General features: G+C 28.6%; 1 protein-coding gene across 5 annotated transcripts in view; it reads right to left on the reverse strand.

Annotated features, from left to right (window-relative positions):
- LOC119675263 (EH domain-binding protein 1-like) overlaps positions 1-12460 on the reverse strand; it is a 50668-nt gene extending 38208 nt beyond the window's left edge. For 3 of the 5 annotated variants that reach the window (XM_038086452.1, XM_038086453.1, XM_038086448.1), the window contains exon 1: positions 11912-12460. In XM_038086452.1, coding sequence (XP_037942380.1) covers positions 11912-12015 — 104 coding nt within the window. In that variant the 5' untranslated portion in view covers positions 12016-12460. The remainder of the gene's footprint in view (positions 1-11911) is intronic. The other 2 variants (XM_038086449.1, XM_038086451.1) reach the window with 2 other exon arrangements.
- Between the last annotated feature and the right edge of the window lie 783 nt (positions 12461-13243).

Genomic DNA, 13243 nt, shown 5'->3' on the forward strand with positions numbered 1-13243 from the left:
AGTATATGTACACGTAAATATATAGAAATATTAATATATCTGCAAATTCCACAAACGGACATTATAATCTTGTTCTACGAATACATCCGCTTTGTATGAACTCTATATATTTTTCATGCATGAAAAACAAGAAAATTGTAGAGCAAAATTCAATCTACACCTCCGCAAAACAAACTATATTCAAGCCCGCTGGCAGCAGCAACAAATCTGCATTGCATTCTGCGCAAATAAAATATTCCCATAAGCAAATTTGGTAGACAGACTGCAACAGACAAGTTGACGTCTGCTTCACACTAAACACGCTTCACAAATTGCAGCAACAAGACAAGAATTAAATTACAGTTGCTGCTACTATTGTTGTTGCTGTTGCTGTTGCTTGTAGTTATTCAATGCAGCAAATTGCTGGAAAATTAATTTTATTTTCAGGCAACAAGAAAAAAACAGTTTTTCCGGTAAATTTTCGTTCACACTTCGTTCACCTCCGCCACAAGTGAACTTTTAACCGCATTTAGAGCATCGACTCGGAGGCATCTGGAATTGGTGGGATACTATATTAGAAATGGTGCAGGTGTTGATAAAGCCATCACAGCGGCGGTGCTGTGAACAATTATGACACATACTGTACTAGCTGTTGACAAAAGAAAATCAAGAAAAATTAAATTAACTATCACAATTGGGAGTGCTCCTTCAGAAGAGCTGTGAAAGTGCCTGACGAGTAGTTTAATCTAATTAAGTGTTGAAAGGATTAGTATGCATGTGCTGACATAGATATACCCACAACAACAACAATGTTCTGTTAATAAGAGAATTATAATCCAGCTTATTACAGCAGAAGTTTAAGTAAATGGTTAGCTAAGTACTTCTAATTAAACACAGTTTACCCACAGTAGAAGAAAAATGTTTAATTAAATATGGAATTAACGCAATATGAAACGACTAGATAAGATTTTAACAGCGGTATGATTATAAGGAACTAAAGCACAAATCAAAAGTTTTGCAAATGGCACCCGGCAAAGGATAATGAATAATGAAAAAAAAAATAGACTTTAAGCCCTTTAATTTATGCATAAATATTGTATAGTTTACTCTAGTATTTTAACACGTTAAAGACCGCATGTCTACCGGAGGGTCACTCCGCAAGAACATTACCGATCTACATGCTCATGGGTGGGCACACGACATGTTTTACCTAGGGATTCTCGACAAGATTCAATTTATCAAAGCTAAAATGTGGAAGACAAACTAACTCACCTGTAGGCGACATGCGGTTTACGAGAGTAAATGTACATGTTGAGACCGGGTGATCACCGGTAAACATCCAAAATGGAAGTTAAAACCAAATTACGCTCAAATGATCCAGGAATACTGTCCCTAAAGTACTCATACTTTAGTGCTAAATCGTTTCCTCTTCCTCCTAATCATAGCAGCTCTTGCAAAAGTTATTTGAGGAAATTCTGATTGTAGCACTGTGTCTGTTTATAAAGACAATGAGCTGTTATCAGCCCCAACAAGATCCCACTACTAAGCCGACTTAGATATTTTATGTTTTTACTGTTCACTACTGACCATATTGTACATAAAGAATTGTACGTAAAGATGTTCTTCCACTTGTGTTTCAATAGGTCTTTCAACAGATTTTTAATTTTAACTAGCTTAAAACAAGGGGTGTATCTACTATATTATTTCAGGACGAGAGAACTTGTCTGCCAAATTCATCTTCCATACAGTTACCTTGAATGCTCTAGTATTCTGGCCACAATGTATTCCCTACTACTCAAAATACTTTTTAAACGATGTTCATTATCTTATACGAACTTGAAGCATAACAACATAGAGAGTGTGTACCGAGAGTCATTGAAAAACACGTCTTAGCCATACCAAAAACAATAACAACGGCCTTTTTGGCTGATAATACAGTATCCGCTTTCTCCTTCTTTAGAATCTATTAATCTTTTTCAATTTATTTAACTGAAGTAGAGTGGTAATTACACTCTCCAACATCAACTTGTCTTTTATATATATTCATCATTTATATATATAAAATGATAACTTATATATATGGTCATCAATTTTTATTTTTCATCCAAATTAGGTTCTTTAAAATAGGCAGTTCATTTAATCCGATACATCAGTGGCTACTTTAAAGTTCGTCCACATTAATTTTGACAATATAAATAGTAGATAATTTTAATGGGATAATGGGACCCATTATGAAACGTTGTGCACAAAAGCGAAAATACATAAGTACTGTGATATGTTTAGGTTTATAAAGTACTATAAATATAAATAAGTGCCGTAATTGATTTCACACACTCTACGTACAAATATATATGCATTTATATATATATATTTATAATTAAATTGTACTATTTTTAACTAACAAAAGTAATGACTTGAACATTACATAGAGACAGAATGTGACTGACCACACATGTGTCATAAAAAATATTATAAGCCAATGACAGTTTTGTGATGTTAGTTAATGTGAATCCTTCCAATATTTTATGATATCGTAACCATAACACAAATGACAAACGATGAGTTGAAAGGACTCCCCAGGGTTATTGACTGGTTTCCACTAAAAGGAACATATACAAATGTAAGGGTTGAATATTTGCATCAATGATATTAGAGGGAACCATAGTCCATGGTATGAAGTGCGTACTACTGAATCAAAACATAGATACTTGTTTATAGCAAATCAATAAATTTTAATAAAAATGAAGCATAAATTGAATTGTTTTTAGAAAACAACTCATATATAAAATTTTTATCAGTTAATTTTTTTGTGATATTTTTAGTACACAAACAAAATAAAAATTAATGAATAAATAAATAATTTAAAAATATATTTGAGAACTTTGTGCGGTGAATTTGCAAAAGACGAAGTCAAATTGCGTGGTTTTAATTCATTTAAATTGAATCAACAAACGTGATGACATCAACTACTGCAAATGTTATAGATACTTTTTATGTAACCAAAAAGAATAGAAATTGTTTTGTTTGTTTGGGCTAAAAAATTCGCAAAATACCAAAGGAAATACAGAAATATTTTTGTCACCTTGAGAACCAAAAATACATAAAAATAAAATAACAGTTTGCGAAACCCCAAGACATTAGTTTTCGCTTAAACGAAGGCGTGAAAAACGTTCTATATACAAAAGAATCAGATGGAAGAAGATACAATTTAGAATGCCGAAACTAAATTGAGATACGAATTTTAAGAAAACAAAAAACCATAAATTATGTAGAGAACAGATTATTTGCGATCTATTTAAGAAATTTGAATGAGTTTCGATCCTCACGTGTTTCCATTTCTCTACCTTTTGTACTCTCCTATGGCGCGGTTTTTTCTAAGAAAATTGGGAAGAATATGTATTCGCTTTTTGCATATTTAAGACACAAAATTCAATGTCATAGATAGACAATATTTTAATATTATAACAAAAAAACAGAAATGCAACTGAATTTTCTAGACTTTTTATATTGTTTTTAATTATTTTATAAAATTTTTGCACAAATGCGCAAAATAAATTTTGAGACAGGGTCAAGCAAATCGGTCGGCATTTCAAAATGAAAAATCTACGCATTTCACATTTAATTTCAAATCAGAATTTATACAATTTTATCAAGCACACAAATTAATTGTTGTTTTATTTTAAAAGAAAGATAAACTAATATATCTAATAATAATAATACTTGAATGTCGCACCACAGAAGGAAACTAGTTTTAACAAATGGTGAAAAAAAACAGAACAAACAATAAATTATAGTATTTGAAGTAATAACGATATATTATACAATATATTATACATAAAATATAATATATAATACATGAAACATAAATATTTATATAAAATATAATACATTAAATATAAAGTATATGATATTAAATATAATATATAAAATACAACACATAACTGATAATATATAATCGATAAAATATTATGTATAATATATAAAATATCTGATATATATAATAATATATAATATAATATATTATGAAGTAGAATACTTAAAATGATTGAACAGAACATAACACAGATATGGTCTTCAGTAGAGAGGAGCGCTACCATTCTAGATTTTTTTGTTTTAACGTCTCACTTTAATCGAACAGAAGAAATTCAACCTTTCGAATACAGCCTATAATGTCTCTCGTTAGCAATTGTCTAATATCTAATAGGAACCAAATCTCTAACTTCATTATTTTTCTTTTGACTCCTATCAAAGCTAGATAATCACAAAAAATAGATAGTCAGTCCCAAAAAAAACATTGTTTATAATTATAGCACACTATCTAATATAAGAAGCATTATTAGTTTAAAAATTACATATCATAGCTATGTTATTAATTGATATTAAATAAAAATTCAGTTAAAATCTAAACGCATAGAGAATATTACAAAAAGTCATCCACTTTCCGGCAAAGATGACATTCTACTCCATCAGACAAACCCCGCTTGTTTGTATGATAAGCGATAAGAGATCTACTTTTTAATAAAGATTTTAGAGTAAAAACACTAATTGATATATATATATATATATTATTGTTGTTCATTTTTTCCAACTAATTTAAAATCAAACTAATAAACTAAACTATCTATTAGTCTGTTACCACACCTGTTCTCTTGTATCGGTGCAGAATATTGGTCTATAAATAATAATGACGAGAAGAAATTAAGAGCATTCAAGAGATTCTTCGGAAGATCTATAGAATGATAAGCTATATAAACTATGTAAGCAAAATTGCAATAACTTCGGATGATCTATGGTATAAAATGATGAGCTATATATAAGTAAGGCTGCACGTCGATTTTCGCATATAGTTTCAAGGCTCTGTCTCTTATGTATTGTTTGCCCGGATCTATTCTAAGGTCTCTTACCATGTTATTCGAGCGGATGTAAATTTTATTATAGTTCAATTAAATAAAATATAATACATGAATTCAATAAATTATTATACAGTTGTCTGTTATTCAGATTCATAGCTTCTAATAATTCACACCTCTTAAACAAGCTGAACAAACATATTTTTGCAACAAATCTATAAATGTGTTAAGACCTTTCTTTATTTATTTATATGAACTTATACATTTTTACTTCCTTACACAAATGACCTACAAACATAAATAATCTTGTATGATATTTTAGATTAGCACTTAAATCAAAATTGTCTTCTATTGCATTTAGGCTTATATGCTAACCTTTAATATTGAATTTTATTTAAAAAATTATAAGTGGTTTTTTGTAACATCGTTTCCAGTTACATAAAATAATAAAATAATAATGCCGTAAAAATTTAACCTCAGAAAAACACACATGACCACATACGGCGTAAAGTCCAACTCGCTAAATAACGAAATATATTGATCAATATAAAACAGTAAATAACAGCAATTTACGATCAAATTTAGCAGTATTCAGCAGATACAAAAACAAAAAATAACAACAATAATTTACATGTAATTAACAGCTCATATTGTATCTCAAAACAACATCTGAACACAGAAAAATTTGCACTGTCTTACGCAAAAGATGTGAGGTCGCCCGAGTATTCTTTGAATTGCATTCATGCCTGAGTACAGATGAGACTTCAACTGATGAAAACAATCACAACTGAACTGAGCAACTGCGGAACAATGTTAAGACAGATCAAATTTACTATTGGCAAATCTTCTGTTGTGGTTACTCTAATTTTGTTTTTCCAACCACATAGATAGATATTCTAATAGATATTCTTCAGATACATTGTGTACTTGCTTGAAATATAAAATAATATTTTCTGTTCAATTTAACCGCACAGAAGCGCAATCAGCAGAGTTTTTTATTTATTTCGTAATTAAATTATCACAATTATAAAATAGAGCTATTAATAATTATTTTAATTTATAATTAACATAATTAATTTCTGTATGCATATTGTCATTCATATTCTGAACTTAATAGCGTATAAAAAAACATTTCATTCTTCAGAAAAGATATGGAAAAAATGGAAAAATAAAATAAAAAATAAAAGAATAAATATAAAAATACAAAAAATAAATAAAAAAATAACAATAAAAAAGAATTAATATGAAAATACAAAAAATAAATAAAAAAATAACAATAAAAAAAGAATATATATAAAAATATATATTTATAGGCGTTTTAAATATATATTAAAATATATATTAAATATATATTTAAAGGCGTTTTAGTGTTCACACATTCCAATGTGTCAGGTAGGTTTCATCCTAACCCAACATTTATCTCCTAACTTCATCATTGAATCGTAGACACGATCTACCTATAGGTCTTCTCCTCCAACTTCCACTTCAAAAACCTCTTTTGTTAGAGCATTGTCATCTATAAGCCAGCTTAGCTGCTGGATGTGTACTATCATCATTCTGTGATAACTTCCATGCGTTTGCGCCATACAGAAGCGCAGGTAGGCTAAACGAGATATAGAGCGTAGATTTTAGTTAGAGAAGAGTGCTCTATATTCCAATTGCCTACTGAGCTCATAGGACTACCTACTGATAATGGTAATTTTGCGTCTAATCTCCAGAATGACATCATAACTCAAAAACACTAATTGAAAGAAATAATTAAAAGAAACTATAGTCACTGTGATTATAATATATGCTAATTTGTTTATATTTATCTCTAACATTTTGTTTTTGGCTGATATTGGAATGACCACGCATTATTATCAATAGCTAATATACATTAAGACCGAAAAGTTTTCGGAAATTCTCATTTAAAATTCGCGCGCTGTATATTTTTCGATATTTTAAGTTTATGTAGTTTGGCAGCAATTAAGGACAATTACTATGCCAAAAATTAGCGCGATCTGTCAGACAGTTCGTTTACGGCAGCTGTTGAAACCAGTTCACCTCAGTAGTGCGTTGCGAAAAAAACAATGGAAAAAAATATTGGAACAAAGAGTTTGCATCAAATTTTGTGTTTCGAACGAAATTTCGTGTGCAGAATCGTTGCGAATGCTACAAAAGGCTTATGGGGAATCAGTTTTATCGAAAACTCAAGTTTATGAGTGGTACAAAGCCTTTCAGGACGGTCGTACGACCGTCGAAGACATTTCGCAACGCACTACTGAGGTGAACTGGTTTCAACAGCTGCCGTAAACGAACTGTCTGACAGATCGCGCTCATTTTTGGCATAGTAATTAAGGACAGTGCTGCCAAACTACATAAACTTAAAATATCGAAAAATATACAGCGCGCGAATTTTAAATGAGAATTTCCGAAAACTTTTCAGTCTTAATGTACTTTGCTGATTCCTTCGGATAATTTTTAACATGTTTATATAATGTTGAATTCTCTAATCTGTTTAGTGTAGCGTGTATGACCATTAAAATTGATCAAAATAATAAAACTGTGCATTTCGGTGGCCTTGTTCCTCTTCGATGAGCCTAAATTTATAAACTCCAGACTTTTGTCGAAGCTGCGATTAGCGAAAGGGGGTGAATTTATGCTATCTGTCATATATGAGATTCATATATGAGATTCATATATGAGATTCATATATGAGCTTTGTTAATATTTCAAAGTGAATTGGCAAGTTTCATTGACGAAATAAGAGTTTCCAATATAGAAAAGAAGGCAAATAATCCAGAAGGAAAATATCAGTGGTATTATATTTAGTTAGTAAATGATCTTAGAGTGACAAAGGTAGACAACTGTCACTTAACATACACTAACTACATTACGATGACTGATTAACAAGTTAGTAACTCTTTAATTGGAGGACGTTTTTCCTCTGATCCTCTTCGATGAGTCTCGCAAAGACACATTTACAACAGAGTTCAATGTTAACTATTTATTCCATATTATTTATTTTTTCTAACGACCTACACAAAGTATTATACAAATTATTAATCAAGTTATAGCGAAATATCAAGCGTATTAACTCTGAACTTGTCAGTCAGGTAGATGTGGCTAGACTAAGAAATTTTGATGGTATCAGTCTTGTGAGGTCTGTATAAGAAAACTGTGTATATAAACTTTAAAGTAGTTTGAAAAATTAAATAAAAATTTAAGAATATTATTCCTTTTGTTGTTATTAATATATGGACACACAAATGTAACTTTTTTGATTTAATAAGATTAATAAAGATTAATATACTTCTAGCTATTAATATTCAACACTTCGTTTGCTTAAACCTTTTTAACTCATTATAGCATTTTCTTCATACTTTGCCAAACAAAAATTAATTTACGTTTTAATTAAGTAGAATCGTTTATTTTTGACAGCTACAATTTTATTTCTAATAATATATACATATATATATAAATAGACCTTTTTAATACACTTATCTTAATGAGCTTAAGAGGCCTGCCGTCATTGCTTCCACTAAAGATACAAATTCGTTTTGTGTTTCTTGCCTTTTGCAGTGAAGAGTACAGAATATCGCCGTTTAATTGCGATGATGAGAAAAATTCATTAAGTCGCAAAAGCTTATCTCATAAATCCAAAAATGCTTTTTTTTAATAAATGTAAACACCAACAAATATAATATTGTATATAAAATTGTTTAAATAATTTATGAATGACGTCATCAATTTTCTTATTATTCTTGATGTATCGAAACGTTTAGCTTTGTTTGGATTCTGTGCTTGTTCACATATTTTTTTTATTGCAATGTTTACCCATTTTTGTTGCTATTTTTGGTAGTTGGACATATGTAAACAAACTGAGAAAATTCTATTTGCAATGCATCAGAAACGTCTATAAATCATTTTATTTACATGATAAAATCTAATAAACTTTTACATATTTGAAAATTTATGGTATGAAGTTAAAATTTTAGACAAAAATGTGTTTCATATTCGAAGTTTTGTAACTTGGGAGCAATTTTTACATTTTAAATGCCTAAAATATGTCGTCATTCAAATTTCTTCATATATGGATAGCACAAAACTTCTACAAGTAGTATCTAATCTTAATACACCCACTGCTTAAAAAGTATTTAGAACTTGAAAGCCACTTTTATGACAAGTATTAAGGCAATCTTTTATGTAGTCTTACTTGTTAGAAGTAAGTTAATCAGGTGATTTTTGGTAAATATAAGACTCAATATGTCTTCCATATCTCTTTTTACTTAAACAAACTGAATATCCTCTTTATATCAAAGATATACCGACCAATACCTTTTGAGACTGTATTGAAGCTGAATAACTGAATGTTGCCCTTCATTCGAAATATGCAAATATGATTAATCATCGATATTGTTTTGACTAATCGACAAGTGCAATTGTTGAGAAAACGGGCATATTATATAGGTATTTACCTTTTTCACAAACAATTGGACATAAAAAACTCTCGGCCAGATTAGTGATTTTTCCTATAATGATTGTGTTGAAATTCTTTGGAGATTTTTTAACAAAATCTAGACGCAGAATTTTGCATCCATTTATTACTAATAAAGATATATTGATCTATACCTACACACACGATACAAAGAAATAATAAAAATTAGGATTATACTGAGAGAACCATGCCCAAAGGAAAGAAAAAAAACTATGAATTTATTAAGAAAGGAAAAAACCAAAATTTATTATGATACATGAGATATAATAATAATATTGATTACCTTTAATCGAAAAAAATTATCAATTGTGATTTCTATGAGACCTTATTTCAACATTTTAAATGAATCACTCCATTTGAATGAAGAAAAAAGTAGTACTGCCTCAAGAAATTGCTTGATTGTTCGTGTCTGTAGTTGTCTTAAGAAAATTTTATCTATTGAGCTAAAGAATTCCACCCTATCAAAAATATTCTACAGATGTTGCTCAAACAAATATTTTTTCTAAATTAACTTAATGAACGGATTAAATTTGACCTAACAAGAACCACAATGTTTATTGTCATAATTTCGAAAAACTCCATCATTATGATAGAAAAAAATAATCATTTTGATAGAAAATATTGAATGGATAATTGCAAATTGTATGAAGTATATTGAGTCAAGGCAAACAAGTATTTAGGAAAAATTGCTATCCGTTTAAAGAATCACTAACTTGTTAATCAATCATCTTAATACAATCACACTAAGGTAATAATCTGACCAATTCTAATACCACTGACAGTGGATCATCTGCATTCTTTATATATTGGAAACTACTGTTTCGTTAATGACTCTTGCCAATAGATAGACAGACAGCATAGATTCCTCTCTTTCCTTTCATGTTTGTTGCTGCGACAAAATTTTGGAATTATTACATACGTCTTTAAACATGTGTTCTTACGTTCCATTATTACTTGTACTTGTTAAATAATTTTGATAGAATATCTGTTCTGTAAGAGCGCAAAATTGATAAGGTATGATATATACTATGATATATACTATGATATATACTATGATTTATACAATGATATATACTATGATATATACACTATACTCTGCTCATCCTTCTTTTTATCACAGTTTTGACCAAAATTTGACTTTTGTTATATATCCTTATTAAATAATGTCTTGTTATTACTTCTACCAGTACCAGTACAGATAAAGAGAATTTACTTCTTCTATATAATTCGTTTAATCTTGGAATTTTTGCAGATTGTTCAATTCCTACACTTCATATTGGTTTCATGGGTGATACAATCACAAATTAATTAAATACATTAAAAATTCTTCCATTTTAAACTTCCTGATTTGATGAGATGGGTGATATAAATAATAAAAATAAATATCATAAGTTATCTAAACAGATAAAATATATTGATGTAACTACTAAATCTGCTACTGGCATTGACTACAAGAAATTTAAAGCAAATGAGAATTTTATTTGAAACAGTTTACTTCCGAAGTCGTGGAGTATAATAAATTATTTATAATACTAATATAGTACAATTATTTATAATACAATTTATTCGTATGCATAATAACATATACTTAATATACGTTATGTATAATTTATATAAGTCATTAAAAATTTTAATCATATTAATAATCATTGATAAAGAAACTGTTAGATGTATCCGCATTTGGCTAAAGTATAGGCAAACTATGAACTTAGGAAATTGAATCATAACATATGACTTTAGATAGCGGTTCTGACGGTTCTATATTAGAAAGCTTTCTTCAAATACAATCGTATATATAGCAAATATTAAAACAAATCTCAAGAACTATGAATCATTAAAAATTTTGAACATTACAACAATTTATTTAAGAACTTATCGTATAACTACTAGTACCTCAGTGAGCTCATATAAATAATATATAAAAAAAGTACTACATTTATGAATTTAAAATAATGACCGGAAACTGTTCGTTGGTATTATCATAATAAAAAAAATTAACAAAAACAATGGCCAGTAAAACAAGATAAAAATTATAGACATTTTTTTTAAGAAACTCTTTCTAAATCTTTTGCCATTAACAATTATATACTTACATATGTATATATATGTTTATTGTATGCATTTAAAAGATTTTTACATGTGGTGATAATATTTATGTTATCCAATATTTCTGAATGTACTCTATTCTGTTAGGATTTACAAGTATTGGGAAAAAGGCAAACAGAGTTTTTTCTTTGAAAATATGTTCTATTAACAGATTTAATGGTTAATCTTCCTGTGAGTGTAGGCTGTGCAAAATTGTAGTCTTGTGTCGGTATATCCTTTTATTTTCTACTTAAAGTAATTTTTTTTACGTAATTTTCTGAAATTGATTTTCCTGTTTGGTGGTCTTGAACAGAGTACCATTCATCCCCTATTACACTATTAGTAATTTTGCCTGGGTTTTGTAATAAATTATATCTCTAAAGAGATATCCTTATGGTACAGAAGAATTTTTCCAATTTGAAACTTTTGTTTATTTTAAATTGAAATTTATTATATTTATATTTATATATATATATCAAAAATATAATTATAGAAAACAGAATTAACTTCCACTTACCATTTTGCAGTTGTCTCGAGGCGTAGTTCATGATATGAAGCAGTGAACTGAAATTTAGCTGCGCGTTTATTAACGCGCTGTAGTCGCTTCCAAACACTACCCATTTACTTTGTAATTAACAAGGAAGGATCCTTTGAACTGTAACTAAATAAAATAGCACAATTATTTGCAGAATTATTACAGGAACTTTAAATACAAATTAAATTTGTATTATTCCTGCTGATTCTGTGATGTGTGCACTATTTTCACGAACTGTAAATTATCTTAGATCCTTTACTTCACTCGAGGCTAAGATTTACGAGTTCGAAATGGGCTCAATGGCTTGTGATATGCAAGCTGGTATTTATTGTTTCGTATTTGCTTATACCTGATGATGTCCTTTTTGTTTGTTTCTTTACAGTTTCAAAAACTGGTATCCTTAAGCAGCAGCAGGTGTGTAGCAGTCGGAGTCTGGATTTTTGATCACAGCTGTTGCAATTTTGTAGTTTATATTGCCAAATATTTTCTGTTTCGTTTTTCGGTTTAATATTTTTTTTGTTTTTTTATTTAATTATTAAATATATATATATTTTCATACATTTTAATTTTATTTATTACTGAATATAAATAAATTCAGTTGCTAAAAAAAAAATATTATAAAACATTAATACAAATATATTTTGTATTTTATTTTTTTTTTGCATTTATTTAAATAAAGCTAATTTCACATAAAAATAATATTTATAACTTTTGGGTAACACAGCATTTATTTTAAATTTTATTTATACGTTTGATTATACATGAAGTAATATATATATATATATATATATATATATATATATATATATTTATATAACAATTTTTATATATTCCGTACTTTAATTTTGAAAACGTTTTGTGGCTGTTTATTTTGTATTTTTAAATCATATTTATAAATACTTTATTAATATTTTTAAGTTCAAATACATTTTTGATATATATTAATATTATTGAAAGCAAGTTTCTGGGATCAAAGTCATTTAAAAAAAAAATCTAATCTTATACAAAACTAAATAAGATATGAGTAAAAAAAAGCAACCAATCCAAATAAATAGTGGCGTACTGACAGGGAGTGAATGTCTACTCATATCCCGGGCGCCAATCGCAATCCCTAGAACTCCATAATACCATACCTCTAAAGGATCACTAAGCAAAACCGTAACGATTACTACTTTATATGTTGTTTAAATCTAGACATAAATTATGAACATATTGAAAATATCCTAGATTTCAGATTATTATGTACATTTTTCGCACTATCCCCTCTACACCTGTGTACTATCACATCACTAAGATCAAAACCCTTTCAAGTCG

Source organism: Teleopsis dalmanni, chromosome 2, assembly GCF_002237135.1.
Source record: "Teleopsis dalmanni isolate 2A chromosome 2, ASM223713v2, whole genome shotgun sequence".
Taxonomy (NCBI): Eukaryota; Metazoa; Arthropoda; class Insecta; order Diptera; family Diopsidae; genus Teleopsis; species Teleopsis dalmanni.